General features: G+C 38.5%; 1 protein-coding gene across 3 annotated transcripts in view; it reads left to right on the forward strand.

The window, feature by feature from the left end:
* Positions 1-14,281, forward strand: part of SPEF2 (sperm flagellar 2) — a 171,695-nt gene that overhangs the window by 44,638 nt on the left and 112,776 nt on the right. For all 3 annotated transcript variants that reach the window (XM_029060866.2, XM_029060865.2, XM_029060869.2), the window contains 3 exons: positions 593-781; positions 4,642-4,829; positions 7,719-7,887. In XM_029060866.2, the coding sequence (XP_028916699.1) occupies positions 593-781; positions 4,642-4,829; positions 7,719-7,887 (546 nt within the window). The remainder of the gene's footprint in view (positions 1-592; positions 782-4,641; positions 4,830-7,718; positions 7,888-14,281) is intronic.

Genomic DNA, 14,281 nt, shown 5'->3' on the forward strand with positions numbered 1-14,281 from the left:
TCACTGTACTCCTAATGGGAACAACTGAATCTGTCCCATTTTCCCAGTGGCACTTTTAGCTACAGCACATTTCTATAGTAGAGATTTCTAACTGCCATTGAAGAGCAATATTAAAACTGTTCCAATACTCTGGGGGCATTTTTTATAAAGTCAAACATAAAAAAATGAAAATTCATTTATAAAGTTAAATTTAGAAATTTTGTGTCGCAGAACAACATTATGTACAAAATACTTTAAATTAGTCACAATGTTCTGCAAGCGGTTCCTGATTCTCACAGTGATAACTAGGTGGCCATTTTAGAATTTGCTCTATATAATGTATTCAATTTTAATCAATCAATGAATTGTATTTGTTGAGTGCTTATTGTGTGCAGAGCACTGTACTAAATGCTTAGGAGAGTACAATATAATAGAGTTGGTAGGCACATTCCCTGCCCACAACAAGTTTCCAGTGTAGAGAGACTGTAAACCTAAAGTAATACTAGAGCAATTTAAAAATAAATTATGTCTCCCTGATGTAATGTTTTGCTCATGGAGTTTTAGTGAATTGCCTACAATTTTTGTATCTATTATCTTTTTTTGTGTGTTTCAGGAAGCTTACCGTGAGGAACAACTTATTAACCGACTAATGAGGCAATCCCAGCAGGAGCGCAGGATAGCCGTCCAGCTCATGCATGTTCGGCATGAAAAAGAAGTGTTATGGCAAAACAGAATTTTCAGAGAAAAACAATATGAAGAAAGACGATTAAAAGATTTTCAGGATGCCCTTGACCGAGAAGCGGTATAAGATGATTAACTGAAAAGCTTTTGAAACAACTTCTAATCCTTTTTTCCAAACCATTGTAAACAACAATAATAATAATAATAATGATATTTGTTAAGTACTTACAATTCATTCAATCATTCTATCATATTTATTGAGTGCTTACTGTGTGCAGAGCACTGTACTAAGTGCTAGGGAGAGTACAATATAACAGTAAACTGACACATTCCCTGCCCACAGCAAACTTACAGTCTACAGGAAACACAATGTACCAAGCACTGTAGTAAACACTGGGTGGATACAAGATAATTAGGTTGAACCTAGTTCCTGTGCCTCACTGGGCTCACAGTCTAAGTAGGAGAGCTAACAGGTATCCTATCCACAATGTGGAATAGATTTTCTCAGTCTTTGAAAGCTATGATTTAGACATAGGACTTGGTGACATGAGTAATTATAGCAATGTGACCATATGACTAAAGCCATTGGGCTGGAATTTAGGAAATTTGGTTCTCTCCTAACTCCTTTGTGCATGTTCCAAAACCTCAGAATTTCTCAAATTTCTAATCCTTTAAAGACAAAACATCTTCCTCTGATTACCTAACTGATCCAGGGACAGTCTTAGTCATCATCAAAATCTCAAAAACCATACAATTTCCAAAGCAGTATGAGAAACAGCATGGCTTAGTGGAAAGACTACGGGCCAGGGAGTCAGATGACCTGGGTTCTAATCCCAGCTCTGTCGTTTGTCTGCTCTGTGACCTTGCAGGAGTCACTGAAGTTTTCTATGCCTCAATTACCTCACCTGTAAAATAGGATTGAGTGTAAGCCCCATGCGGAACATGGATTGTGGTTTTTGTTTTTTTCTATGATATTTGTTAAGTGCTTAGTATGTGCCCAGATGGGGCTCACAGTCTTAATCCCCATTTTACAGATGAGGTAACTAAGGCATAGAGAAGTTAAATGATTTGCCCAAGATCACCCAGCAGACAAGTGGCAGAGCTGGGATTAGAATCCAGGTCCTTCTGACTCCCAGGCCCCTGCTCTAGCCATGAAGCCACGTTGCTGTGTCCAACCTGATTAGCTCGTATCTTTCCCAACACTTAGTACAGTGCCTGGCATGTAGAAAATGCTTAACAAATGCCATAAAGAAAACTTATAGGGCTCTTATTAATCAGTAGTTTAATACTTATTAATTACGTGGTAAGAGTTACTTGCATTACTGTGCATGTGGAAGCCTGACATTAATTTCATCAGATCCTGTGTGATCGGTTCTTGGCATTTGAAATCTTTTCCCTAAATGATTCAAATAATTGCCTCAATTCTCTACTTTCCTTGCCTAAAGAGATTTTGTCTATCCAAAGTAGAGATGGATTCTAGAAAATCACATTTGGCTTTTTAAATTAATATTCTGAATTCTTATTTTTTGATTGAAATAGTTGGGTTTTTTTAACACAATATAGTACGAGGTATATATAGATGGCATTTAGAATACTACTGTTACTCTGTCAAATTGGACTGTTTGAAAAAAATGAAAGAACCAACTATTACCTTATAGTGTTTTCTCAAAATCTCCAGAATACACAATCCTTTTGACAAAAGTTCACTATATTTGCCAAAACCTGAGGAAAAAACACATATTTTGGAAAAAAACCCCAAATCATACATTTCTTAACATATGGCTGTTCAGAGCCTTGCAACTTTTATATCTCTATCAACTAATTCTGAGATGAGAAACAGCTTATCTTGGGAAAAAGAGAAACTATATTGATCACCCTGAAAGGCATTGGTTTAGAACCATGGAGATGCCTGGGTGGCTGTATCTTCCACCATTCCCGTGTACCTTTCTGGTGTTTTTCATGACACTGACTGGAATTCCACATCCCATTGAAAGTCTGCCTGAATTCCAGTCATAACCATTAGAATCCCAGGATAAGACCGTTAGCAAAAATGACCACCCTGGAGGCCAAGAAGGCCCAAAATGTTCTTCGTCCCATTTGAGGATGGTAGAGTCCTGGGATGGATTCTGAAACAGCAGTAGTGATCTTTGTTTGCAAAATCATTGTCCATGTTTGTCCCCTCATGTCCATATAAATGTTTATTTGGAACTATGGGTTAGAGTTGTCCTACTCAGATTCAGATGCAAAGTGAATATTTCCAAAAAAAAAAAAAAGGATCTATAAACATCTCTGTCTCACAGGCATAGGAAAAGTGCAGTAGAGAACTTCAATTTGGTCTGTGTTACTAGCCAATCTGAATCATCTAGACAAAAGAACACTTTCTCTTCAATTCTCCTCAGCTTATTTTTTGCCTGATCCTCTGGTTAATTTACTAAACCTTCCTCTTCATTTTACCTAAGTAGCTAGAGGGGTACTTGATGGGAGTTAATCTCAGAACTTGGAAAAAAACCTTGAGATATAATAGTAGTTGGTTTTAAGTGCCTCATTTGAATTTGCAGATCTTTTATGACACCACATGTAGGCTTCCAAAGCTAATTCACCCAAATGAGAAAAGGAGAACTTTAGTCAATCAGTGGTATAATTCTGAGCACTTATATGCAGGGTACTGTTCTAAGTGCATGGGTAAGTAAATTTAACAGCTTAGAGTCTACAGCTGTTAGTTAACGAGCTAACAGAGGAGCATAGACTGTTAGCTTGTTTTGAGCAGGAACGTGTCTGCTAATTTTTATGTATTGTACAATTCCAAGTGCTTATCATAGTATTCTGCACATAGTAAGTGTTCAGTAAATACTATTGATTGATTGATTGAGACAGGCCTTAAAATAAATTAGTGAAGGGGCTTTCATGTCCAGAGAGCTCAGCTGGGTTAGATAGGTAGGGTGGAGTGAAGTTAGGAGTTCTGCAAGATGGCTGTATTTTGGAAGTGGTGAGTCAAACAAAACATTAGGAAATTACTGTTCCTCCAAATGATATGATGTGGAATTTCACACATGCCCAACTTGAGTATGTATAACAATTTCATCATTGAAGTTGATTTGTTCCTCTCCTTTAAAGGAATACACTGTGGACAGTTCACCATTCCAATTATTTGGATTACTAAGGCCTCAAAAATATGCTTCAGATTTGGTTTTCATTATCTTTCAATTGGAAGGGTTTTGGAGATCAGATTATAATTTTACAAAACTGCATGTGCAGTCCTTGTTCTATAACAAGAGAGGACAACACAGTCCAAAAATGCAGTGTGTAATTCTACTGCACAGAAGCAATTGCTGCTTATTACATAGCTTTGTTGACTGGGTTTGGGAGGAGCATAAAAGAAAACAGAATACCCAAGCAGTTGCTATATGAATAGCAGAAATGGGACTCTAAGTGAAATGACCACAAGAAAAAATTTAAAAGTACCTTGAAGTTCAACTTTATGTGATGAGGATTAACTGACAGCTGCTGAAGAAAACAAGTGGTACACGTCAGACTGGATTGGAATGATGTTTCATATCCAAGGTTTGAGTGGGTTAGGAAGTAGTACCAGAATTGAAAATTACCCCTGGATTTCAGAGTAACTACATCAGAATTCCAAAGTGTTACCTTTTTTTTCTGCTATTTGTTAAGTATTTACTATGTGCCAGGCAGTGTACTAAGTGCTGGGGTAGATACAAGTTAATCAGGTTGGAAACAGTCCATGTCCCACATGAGGATCATAGTCTTAATCCCCATCAGGTAACTGAGGTCCAGAGACATTAAGAAACTTTCAGTTGTGTGTCAGTTCTTCCAACTACATTTTTTACATTGATTACCTATTAAATATCACTAGTGGCATTGTCCTCTTCCATCATGAAGAAGAACTCTGTTATTCTTGCTAATGTCGGGATTAGTTGAAGCAAATTTGAAGTGGTCTTTAAATTAATCAATTTTGTGTTCTAGGCTCTTGCAAAACAAGCAAAAATTGATTATGAAGAACAGGCCCTGAAAGAAATGGAACTTCATGAAAAACTTTCTTCTGAACGAGCTCGGTCTCGTTATAAAAAACATTATTCGATATGTGGGGAAATACTGGCTCACATTATTGATTTATCAACTATAATAGGAGAATACCGTATGTTGACAAATAAGTAAGTGGATTTTATTGGTCCTGTTGATGGAGGAATAATAAACTAGGGTGAAGAGAAGGGAGAAAAAAGACTAGGTTTTGCAAATTTAAAAAGAAAATTTAATTCTTAATAATTAGATGAAGGAGAAAACATAAAGGAGTCAAAATAATTTAGTGGAATCACCAGTTCCATAGTTTTCCTTCCAGCTCAATCCTTGACAAATTATGCATCCCCTGAGTTGAGATTTTTTTTTCCTCCATGAACTCTTGGAAGGAAATGAATTACAATGCATGTTTTTAAATGGCATTTATTAAATGTTTACTATGTACCAGGCACTCTATTAGTGCTGGGGTAGATAAAAGGTTGTCAGGTCAGATACAGTCCCTGTCCTATTTGGGGCTCAAAGTCTTAATTCCCATTTTACAGTTGAAGTAACTGAGACATAGAGATTTAGTGGAATTACCAGTTCCACAGTTTTCCTTCCCGCTCAATCCATGACAAATTATGCACCCTCTGTGATGAGATTTTTTTCCTCCATGAACTCTTGGAAGGAAATAAATAATGCAGGGCAACTGGGCAGAAGTAGAAGGAAGTGGTGGAAAAGTGTGTGTGTGTGTGTGTGTGTGTGTGCGCCAGTGTGTGCCATGGGGGTGGGGGGAGAAGGAGGGGGCTGGCAGGGCAGGGTGGTTCAGTCCCCAAACCCACTACAACTTATTGAAGAAACATGTGCCCTGATGTGCTGGGTAACAGCTGGTTGCAAAGCAGGTTTGAGTTTTCCAATTCTGAAATTTAATCTCTATAAGATCCTACTCCTGGACATGCTGTGAATGGCCTGGCACCACCAACACTTATGAGGTCTTCATTGAGAAAGAAGCCCAACTCTAAGACTGAGAATCTATTAGTGAACTTCTTTGTCTTCCAAATATTTATGAAATTTGCAAATTTTTGAAACACGCTGTAGTGACTGCAAGTCCGTAAATCAGAGCAGTAAGATGAGACAGGCCTTTTACATACCCATTTATCATTTATTTGGTGCCAGACACTCTATTAGTGCAGGGGCAGATAAAAGGTTTTCAGGTCAGGCAGTCCCTGTCCCAAAGTCTTAATTCCCATTTTTAAGATGAAGTAACTGAGACACAGAGAAGTTAAGTGACTTGTCCAAAGTCACACAGTAGCCAAGTGGCAGAGCTAGTATTATAACCTAGGTCCTTCTGACTCCCAGGCATGTGCTCTATCCACTAGGTCACACTGCTTCTCATTACATATATATAATTGCTTCATTCCTGTGGCCCAAGCTGAACTCCAAAATCATTATCATCACTGACATTACTTAAATGCATGAAATATTAACATAAACATGGGAGAAAATATGTGAAAAGTTGTTAAGACCCTGTTGCTGGCCCAAAAGGAGATGGCAACCTTAAGTGAAAAGGATAAGCATAAAGAAGAGTCAATGAGTAACAATTCTAAATTCACAGCTTCAAGTTAAAATCCAACAATTGAATTATCTCAACAAGAGGAAATTTGATAGGTTATTACGGCTTAAAGGGAGGTGGATAAGATTGACAGAGAAGGGGCAGGGAGCAGGGTTGGAGTCGAGAGGGACCCAAGCATCATTTCATTACTCTAGGCAGAATTGTTTCAAGTCCAACCCATGCCTTCTCAGCAGTCAGAATGTAGAGCTACTGGGTCGTCCCTCCATTCCTGGGCTGGGGGAGCTTCCTCCTCTCAGTAGTGGGAAAGGCCGGATCATCAGTTTCCCCCTATCTAAAGGTATGGGGGCTCAGAGTCAAGTGCGGCAAGGTTTCTTACCTCCCCTCTGCTCCTGAGTCTGAGGGCTCCTTCGGCAGAAACGCCTAGGCAACATATGATTATTCAATCTATATTTGTTGACAGCATGCCTAACTCTATCGCTTCCATGAAAAATTTTGTAATACATTTTTGCCGTTGGTAAAACATTTTGAGTTCTTAGAGGAAAAAAGTGCTACGTACATGCAAAGTAACTAGAGTGGTGTTGTCACAAAACCCAGAAGAACCTGAGTAGGGAGGCGATTGAAATACCGTGAAGTAGTTACATACAGGAGTCAGATATTATCAGCCTGCACTACTATGATTTTAGATAAACTCGTGTCAGTGTTTCCATGCATTTCATTGTGCAAGATGTGTTACAAAGATAACACTAGAGATGAACATTTTGGGCAGCCCTGAATGTGTGAAAAAAACCAGTAACGCTAATCAAAGAGTTAAAAATGGATGTATAACTCCAAATTAAGTAGTAACTCCAGTCTAAGTAGTAAATCTTCATGTTATTAGAACATGGTGACCTCAAAGATTTCACTCCAAAGTAAGAAATTACAATATTTCTCTTACAAAACTATTTTTAGTCCCACATTTTTCATTCAAATAAGTAATTTCCAATAATTCTATATTACTATTATTACAGTGAAAAATAAAGGAAGAACATATTAAATGAGTGGCATATGTGATTAAAACATGTTAAAAATCATCATTTGTAAAGACTAATAAATTCTGGGCAGCATTTTCAGAGTAATGTCATTTAGCCCCATTTTATTCTCAGAATTGGATTACTGCCTGTGGGAACTTGGGTGCTATGTGTCTCCATTCAATTGGTTGAATTGGTTCTTGGAAAAAAAAAAGCCCAACACCTAGAACTCCTGTGTTTGATGCAATTTTACCATAATTACAAATTTAACAGCCACTTAAATTGAATTCACTTTTTGTTTCAGTTACTCATATCTACTTATTTATATTGTACCATTTTAATGGAAACACATTCAAATTGATTTTATTATAGTAACAAGACAGTACAAAGCTCAAATTAATTTTGTAGAGTTGATGTTTCGTGATCCATCGGCATAATTAATTCTTTGCTTTGTTTTACTGCTACAGTTTAATTCCACCTAAATTGATGCGGGATTGGAAGGAATTGTTTTTTAACGGGAAACCAATATATCAACAAGCAACTTTTGACTCTTTGCCAGCTAAGCCTACTGCAGAACAACTAACAGAAGTGGAAAAAATGACCTTGCTAGATGAGAAAGATTATAATGAATATAAGGTATTCCAAGCTATGGCAAAAGCTAAGAAAATGCACCCCAATAAATAGGTTTTACTAACACCTGTTAAATTTTCTAGTCTAGTATTCATTATTCTAAGCTTGTGAAATGAGAACTGACATAAAATGTGATTGCAGTTTCTTTCATCGTACTCTATTTGTTAATTGCAGCATTGCTATTAAGAACTGCTAACTGTGTTATTTTAGTATACTGCTAATATTCTCAGGGTGGTTTCAATCTCAATAATTGATGAACTATCCAGCATGAAAGCATCAACTGTGGATGACCTATTACATCAGCTATATTACATTATTTTCCTCTTCTCTCTTCTTTATTTCAAAATAGGGAAGACAGGGAAAGTGGGCTTTGGTGCATGGGGTCTCTTAATTGTCAAGGACTGAAAGAAATTAGGTAATCCAAAAAGAGTGAGCCAGACCACTGGTCTTGGCAAAGCTATAGGAATGAAATCACAGAAGGTAGACCTGAAACATGAGAATCTCCATAGATTATACATATGAGTCAACGTGGCCAGATCTAAATTTGATGTAGAATTTAAGAAGGAGAAAGCAAAGTCATATCTTGTCTTCATCAGAGTCGAAGGGGAATGGTAATGACCAAACGATCAAGGTCACTGATCCAAGCACTTATCCTATCCCAACTTGACTAATGCATCTGCCTTCTTGCTTACCTTCTTCCCTGTCTCTCCCCCATCCAGTCCATACTCCACTCTGCTGCCTGGATCATTTTTGCAAAAATCTGTTCTGTCCACATCTCCTTATTCCTTAAGAATTTCCAGTAGTTCATTCATTCATTCGATAGCATTTATTGAGCGCTTATTATGTGCAGAACACTGTACTAAGCTCTTGAAATGTACAATTCAGCAACAGATAGAGACAATCCCTGCTTAATAACGGGCTCACTGGCTCAGTGGAAAGAGCACGAGCTTGGGAGTCAGAGGTCATGGGTTTGAATTCCGGCTCTGCCACTTGTCATTCATTCATTCAATAGTATTTATTGAGCGCTTACTTTGTGCAGAGCACTGTACTAAGTGCTTGGAATGTACAAATCAGCAACAGATAGAGACAGTCCCTGCCCTTTGACGGGCTTACAGTCTAATCAGGGGAGACAGACAGACAAGAACAATGGCAGTAAATAGAATCAAGGGGAAGAACATCTCATTAAAACAATAGCAAATAAATAGAATCAGGGTGATGTACATCTCATTAACAAAATTAATAGGGTAATAAAGATAATACAGTTGAGCGGACGAGTACAGTGCTGAGGGGATGGGACGGGAGAGGGGGAGGAGCAGAGGGAAAGGGGGGAGAAGAGGGTTTAGCTGCAGAGAGGCGGGGAGGGGGTTAGAGGGAGCAGAGGGAAGAGGGGAGCTCAGTCTGGGAAGGCCTCTTGGAGAAGGTGAGCTTTAAGTGACTGTGGGCAAGTCACAACTTCTCTGTGCCTCAGTTACCCCATCTGTAAAATGGGGATTAAGACTGTGAACTTCACGAGGGACAACCTGATTATCCTGTATCTACCCCAGCACTTATAACAGTGCTTTGCACGTAGTAAGCGCTTAACAAATACCAACATTATTATCATTACTATTATTATTAAACGGAGGAGACAGACAGCAAAGCAAAACAGGACAAGACAAAAGAGAACATCATCAAGATAAATAGAATAGAGGAGATATACACATCATTAGTATAATAAATTGGGTAATAAATAATATATACAAATGACCACAGTGTTGAGGGGAGGGGAAGGGGCAAGTTGCCTATCCACATCCATATCAAAGAGAGGCTTCAACCTTCACACCAAACAAAAACTCCTCACTCTTGCCTTCAAAGCTCTCCATCACCTTGCCCCCTCATACCTCACCTCCCTCCCTCTTTCTACTGCCCACCCCGTAAACTCCACTCCTCTGCCACTCACCTCCTCACCGTCCCCCATTCGCACCTGTCCCGCTGTTGTCCCCTGGCCCACGTCCTACCGCTGTCCTGAAATACCCTCCCTCCTCACATCCCCCAAACTGACTCTCTTCCCCTCTTCAAAGCTCTACTGAGAGCTCACCTCCTCCAGGAGCCCCCCTTTCCCTCTGCTCCTCCTCCCCTCCCCATTCCCCCTTCTCCCACCCTCTGGTCTTCCCCTTCTCCTCCGCCAGCACTGTGCATATTTGTATATATCATTTATTACTCTATTTATTTTGTTAATTATGTGTATACACCTATCATTCTATTTATCTTGATGATATCTAACCCAGACTACTTGTTTTGTTTTGTTCTGTTTTGCTTTGCTCTCTCCCCCATTTAGACTGTGAGCCCATTATTGGGCAGGGATTGTCTCTATCTGTTGCCAAATTGTACATTCCAAGAGCTTAGTACAGTGCTCTGCACATAGTAAGCACTCAGTAAATACTATTGAATGAATAAATGAATGAATGAATGAGAAACTCCATGGGCTTCACAGCACTCAATCAGCTCGCCCCTGCCTAATTTACCTTAATGATTTCCTACTATAGCCCAGACCCCACAGTTCACTTCTCTAGCTCCAACTTCCTCACTATACCTCGATCTCATGTGCCTCACCCACTGACTCCTCCCCCATTTCTTCCCTCTGGCCTGGAACTCCCTTCTCCCCAGTATACGCCAGACCACCACTCTCTTCACCTTCAAAGGTCACATCTCCTCCAAGAGGCCTTCCCAGAATAACCCTTTTTTCCCCCACTTCTCTCTTCTGTGTCACTTATGCACTTGAATCTGTATCCATAGAGATATTCCATAGAGATATCACATAGAGAAGCAGCGTGGCTCAGTGGAAAGATCATGGGCTTGGGAGCCAGAGGTCATGGGTTCGAATCCAGGCTCTGCCACTTGGCAGCTGCGTGGCTGTGGACAAGTCACTTAACTTCTCTGTCCCTCAGTTACCTCATCTGTAAAATGGGGATGAAGATTGTGAGCCTCATGTGGGACAACCTGATTACCTTGTATACCCCAGCGCTTAGAACAGTGCTCTGCACATAGTAAGCGCTTAACAAATACCAACATTATTATTATTATTATTATTACCCTTTGAGCATTTGATATTCATTCCATCCTCAGCCCCATAACACTTATGTACTTATTTATATTAATGTCCATCTCCCCCTCTAGTCTGTAAGCTTCTTGTGGGCCAGGAATGTGTCCATCAACTCTGTTGTATTATATTCTCCAAGGATTTAGCACAGTACTCTGCATGCTGCAAGCACTCAATAAGTACCATTGATTGACCATAATCTTGTTGTGGTTAGCAGAGAAAATGAGAACGTTGTTAGAGTTACAAATGGGAAAGAGAAGGAAGGGAGAGTTTATGAAGAAGTAACAGGAGCTAAATTTTCATTACATTTGAAATTTGATAAGTTGGATAAGTTTTTGGAACATATCCACTTATTTGAGATAAAGTGAGATAGACAAAAGTCATTTTTTCTGCAATTTTTGAATAATGATTACTACAATCTTATGGGTCGAACAACTGAAGGTGAAATATCCTGACCGGAATAAGTATATAGTGTTTTTTTCTTGAACTAGGGCAGGATTTTATCTAATAGACTAAATTATTATTAATTCTGCTGTTTTAAGAGTGAACATATTTATTTGAGTTATTTTGGAAGTAGCACAAGCATTGTAAACATGTGGCTTGCAGTTAAGTAGTAAGTTGGACTACTTTTTAGGTTTCAGTTTAGTAAAATTTGTCTTTCTAACTTTTTCTTGTTTGGGAAATGGTTACCACAGTGAAATGCTGTTTTACCCACATCCTGAAGCAACTGGTACATTTACTTTTGCAGGAAATTGTAAACTTTTGTTAGGAGTGTATAAATGTTTGGCAGCCCTGTTTATCTAATTTTTGGGTTTTGATATTTTTGTAGAAAAGAATGATTAAAATAAAACAAAAAACCCCGATTATAGTGTCACACGTCACATTTACCAATCCTTCTACTCTGAAGAACAAAGTGTATTATGAACACAGCATACACAAATACGTACAATGCATCATAACGTTGCAATTTAAAATATAAAACAAGGCGAATGTCATGTCTATTACAAGGTGATTGTCATGTCTATTACAATCCCCTAATTTCTGGATATTTGTTTTCTGGTGGCTCAGGATTTAAATCCTCACTGAGAAGGCAAACAGAATGATTTTTGGTGTTCCATTTGTCTCGCATTCTCTCTTTTCATGATTTAAGATTTGGCCTGGTTTCCCTTCTTGGCTCTAAAAGAATCAGAACTAGATAAGCATGGTTTTTCATGAAAGAGGATATTGGTAGGGCTTTGGGCTTTGTGGGAAAGCTAGGGAAATCGGTTCTTTATTTTTATTTGGGCTAAACTTCCATGATTTTTAGTTTTATGAAGTAAATTCATACCTTTGACTAGCCCGTTAACAATTAGTGCATGGTAGATTATCTTCGAATTAATTCAAAACAAGCGTGAGAAAACACCTGTTGCTAATGTAGTTTTCACTAACTGATACTTGTGACTTCACTAATTCTGCAGGAACAATGAGTTACTACTGCCTTGATGGGCATTTCCAGTAGGGTTTTAACACCCTCAATTAATAAATTTATACACATTTTATTGTCTACACACATTTTTTGTCAGAAATGAACTCTGAATTTTTTCCTTAAAAAGTCACAATCATGTGGGCAATCTTAAGTTTTGCTTTTTAAGACTCCCAATTCTTTCATCAGGATCTGTGTTAGAGAATAAGCTATGTGGGGACAGGGAACAAGTCACCTCTTTATTTTGTAATTTCCAAGCACTTTTTTCAGGATACTGAACTCAGTGGGTTTTCAATAATTACTATTACTACTATAACTACTAGTATTCATAATATTAATGATAGAACTATCCCTGTTGCAATTTTATAAGCAAAGAGTTGTGATTAAGCATCCGATAACTGTATCATATATTCCATCACTAATCTAGCTTTTTAATAGAACAAAATGTTGAGCAGAAGCTGTCACTGAAAGTAAGTGCCTGCCTAAGTGTAGGAAACACATATGGGCACTTTTTCATAGAGTGAAAGGAAAACCAACTATGCAGCTTCAGAACACTGCTAAAAGGATCTTGTTTTCCTAATTTTATACACTTTAATTTATTTTTATTTATAACACTGTCTGTCTTCCTCTCTAGACCAGTAGGTCGTGGAGAGGGAGCGTGTCTACCAACTCTACTGTATTGTAAATAATAATAACAATGTTGGTATTTATTAAGCGCTTACTACGTGCCAGGCACTGTACTGAGCACTGAGGTGGATACAAGCAAATCGAGCTGGACACAGTCCCTGTCCTACATGGGGCTCACAGTCTCAATCCCCATTCTTCAAGTGAGGTACCTGAGGCCCAGAGAAGTTAAGTGACTTGTCCACAGCCTCATAGCAGACAAATGGCAGAGCTGGGATTAGAACCCATGACCTTCTGACTCCCAGGCTCATATTCTCTCCACTGTGTCATGTACTCTCCCTAGCTCTTAGTTCAGTGTTCTGCACACAGTAAGTACTCAATAAATACCCCTGATTGATCGATTCACTTGGCAGCCCACTGTCGGGAACTGGAATTGGAATAAGAGCCAATTCCCTGTATAGGCACCCCCAGAACAACAGGTTCAGATTAGACCCACCCACAGGGTCCATTGCTGCTATTCTCTTCTAGGGAAGAAACAGGAAATGTCTATATGTCACATTAAAAAATCAATTTCAAAAATTAAGACATGTACAACTGCAGGATATTATTAGCTTAGACGGGCTACCTAGATTTGAAATTTAAATTTGCCTGAAGAAGAAAATACAAAATTGTAATCAATCAAAACAGTTACAAATGAAATCTCTTCAGAACTTGGTTTTTACTAGATGACCAAAGGAGGATCTTGTATTGTCAGATGAGGACGTCAGTTTGGAACCCAATGTCAATGAGTAAAATGGATATCCATTTTCATGGCTTTGTAGACATGCATTTTTATTTCATCTCTTTGGTACATTGTGTTCATATCTTTAAGAAGTAAAACTATGTTTAGTTTCAGATATCACATACTAGCTGGGGCAAATTTTCTTACCACCAGGACTTCTTTTCCTGGCAGTCTATTTCTAAAACATACCCTTAGAACCACTTTGTCTTATAAAGTGGGGAGAAGTTTCCAGTTGATTCATTTGTTGACCCAGCAGTATATTCTCAAATAAACAATAAAAAGAGGAAAAGGGAGGAATCTCAGTGGCCGATGAGAATATGAGGTACCTCTCATTTGAGGAAATAATGGAAAAGAGAGATCTTCAGTCTGAAAGACAAAGTTGAAGAGGGGACATGATCATAGGGAGTTTAAGCAGTGCCAACTATTAATGGTTGCTCTCAAAGGCTCAATTAGG

This window comes from Ornithorhynchus anatinus, chromosome 3 (genome assembly GCF_004115215.2).
Source record: "Ornithorhynchus anatinus isolate Pmale09 chromosome 3, mOrnAna1.pri.v4, whole genome shotgun sequence".
Lineage (NCBI taxonomy): Eukaryota > Metazoa > Chordata > Mammalia > Monotremata > Ornithorhynchidae > Ornithorhynchus > Ornithorhynchus anatinus.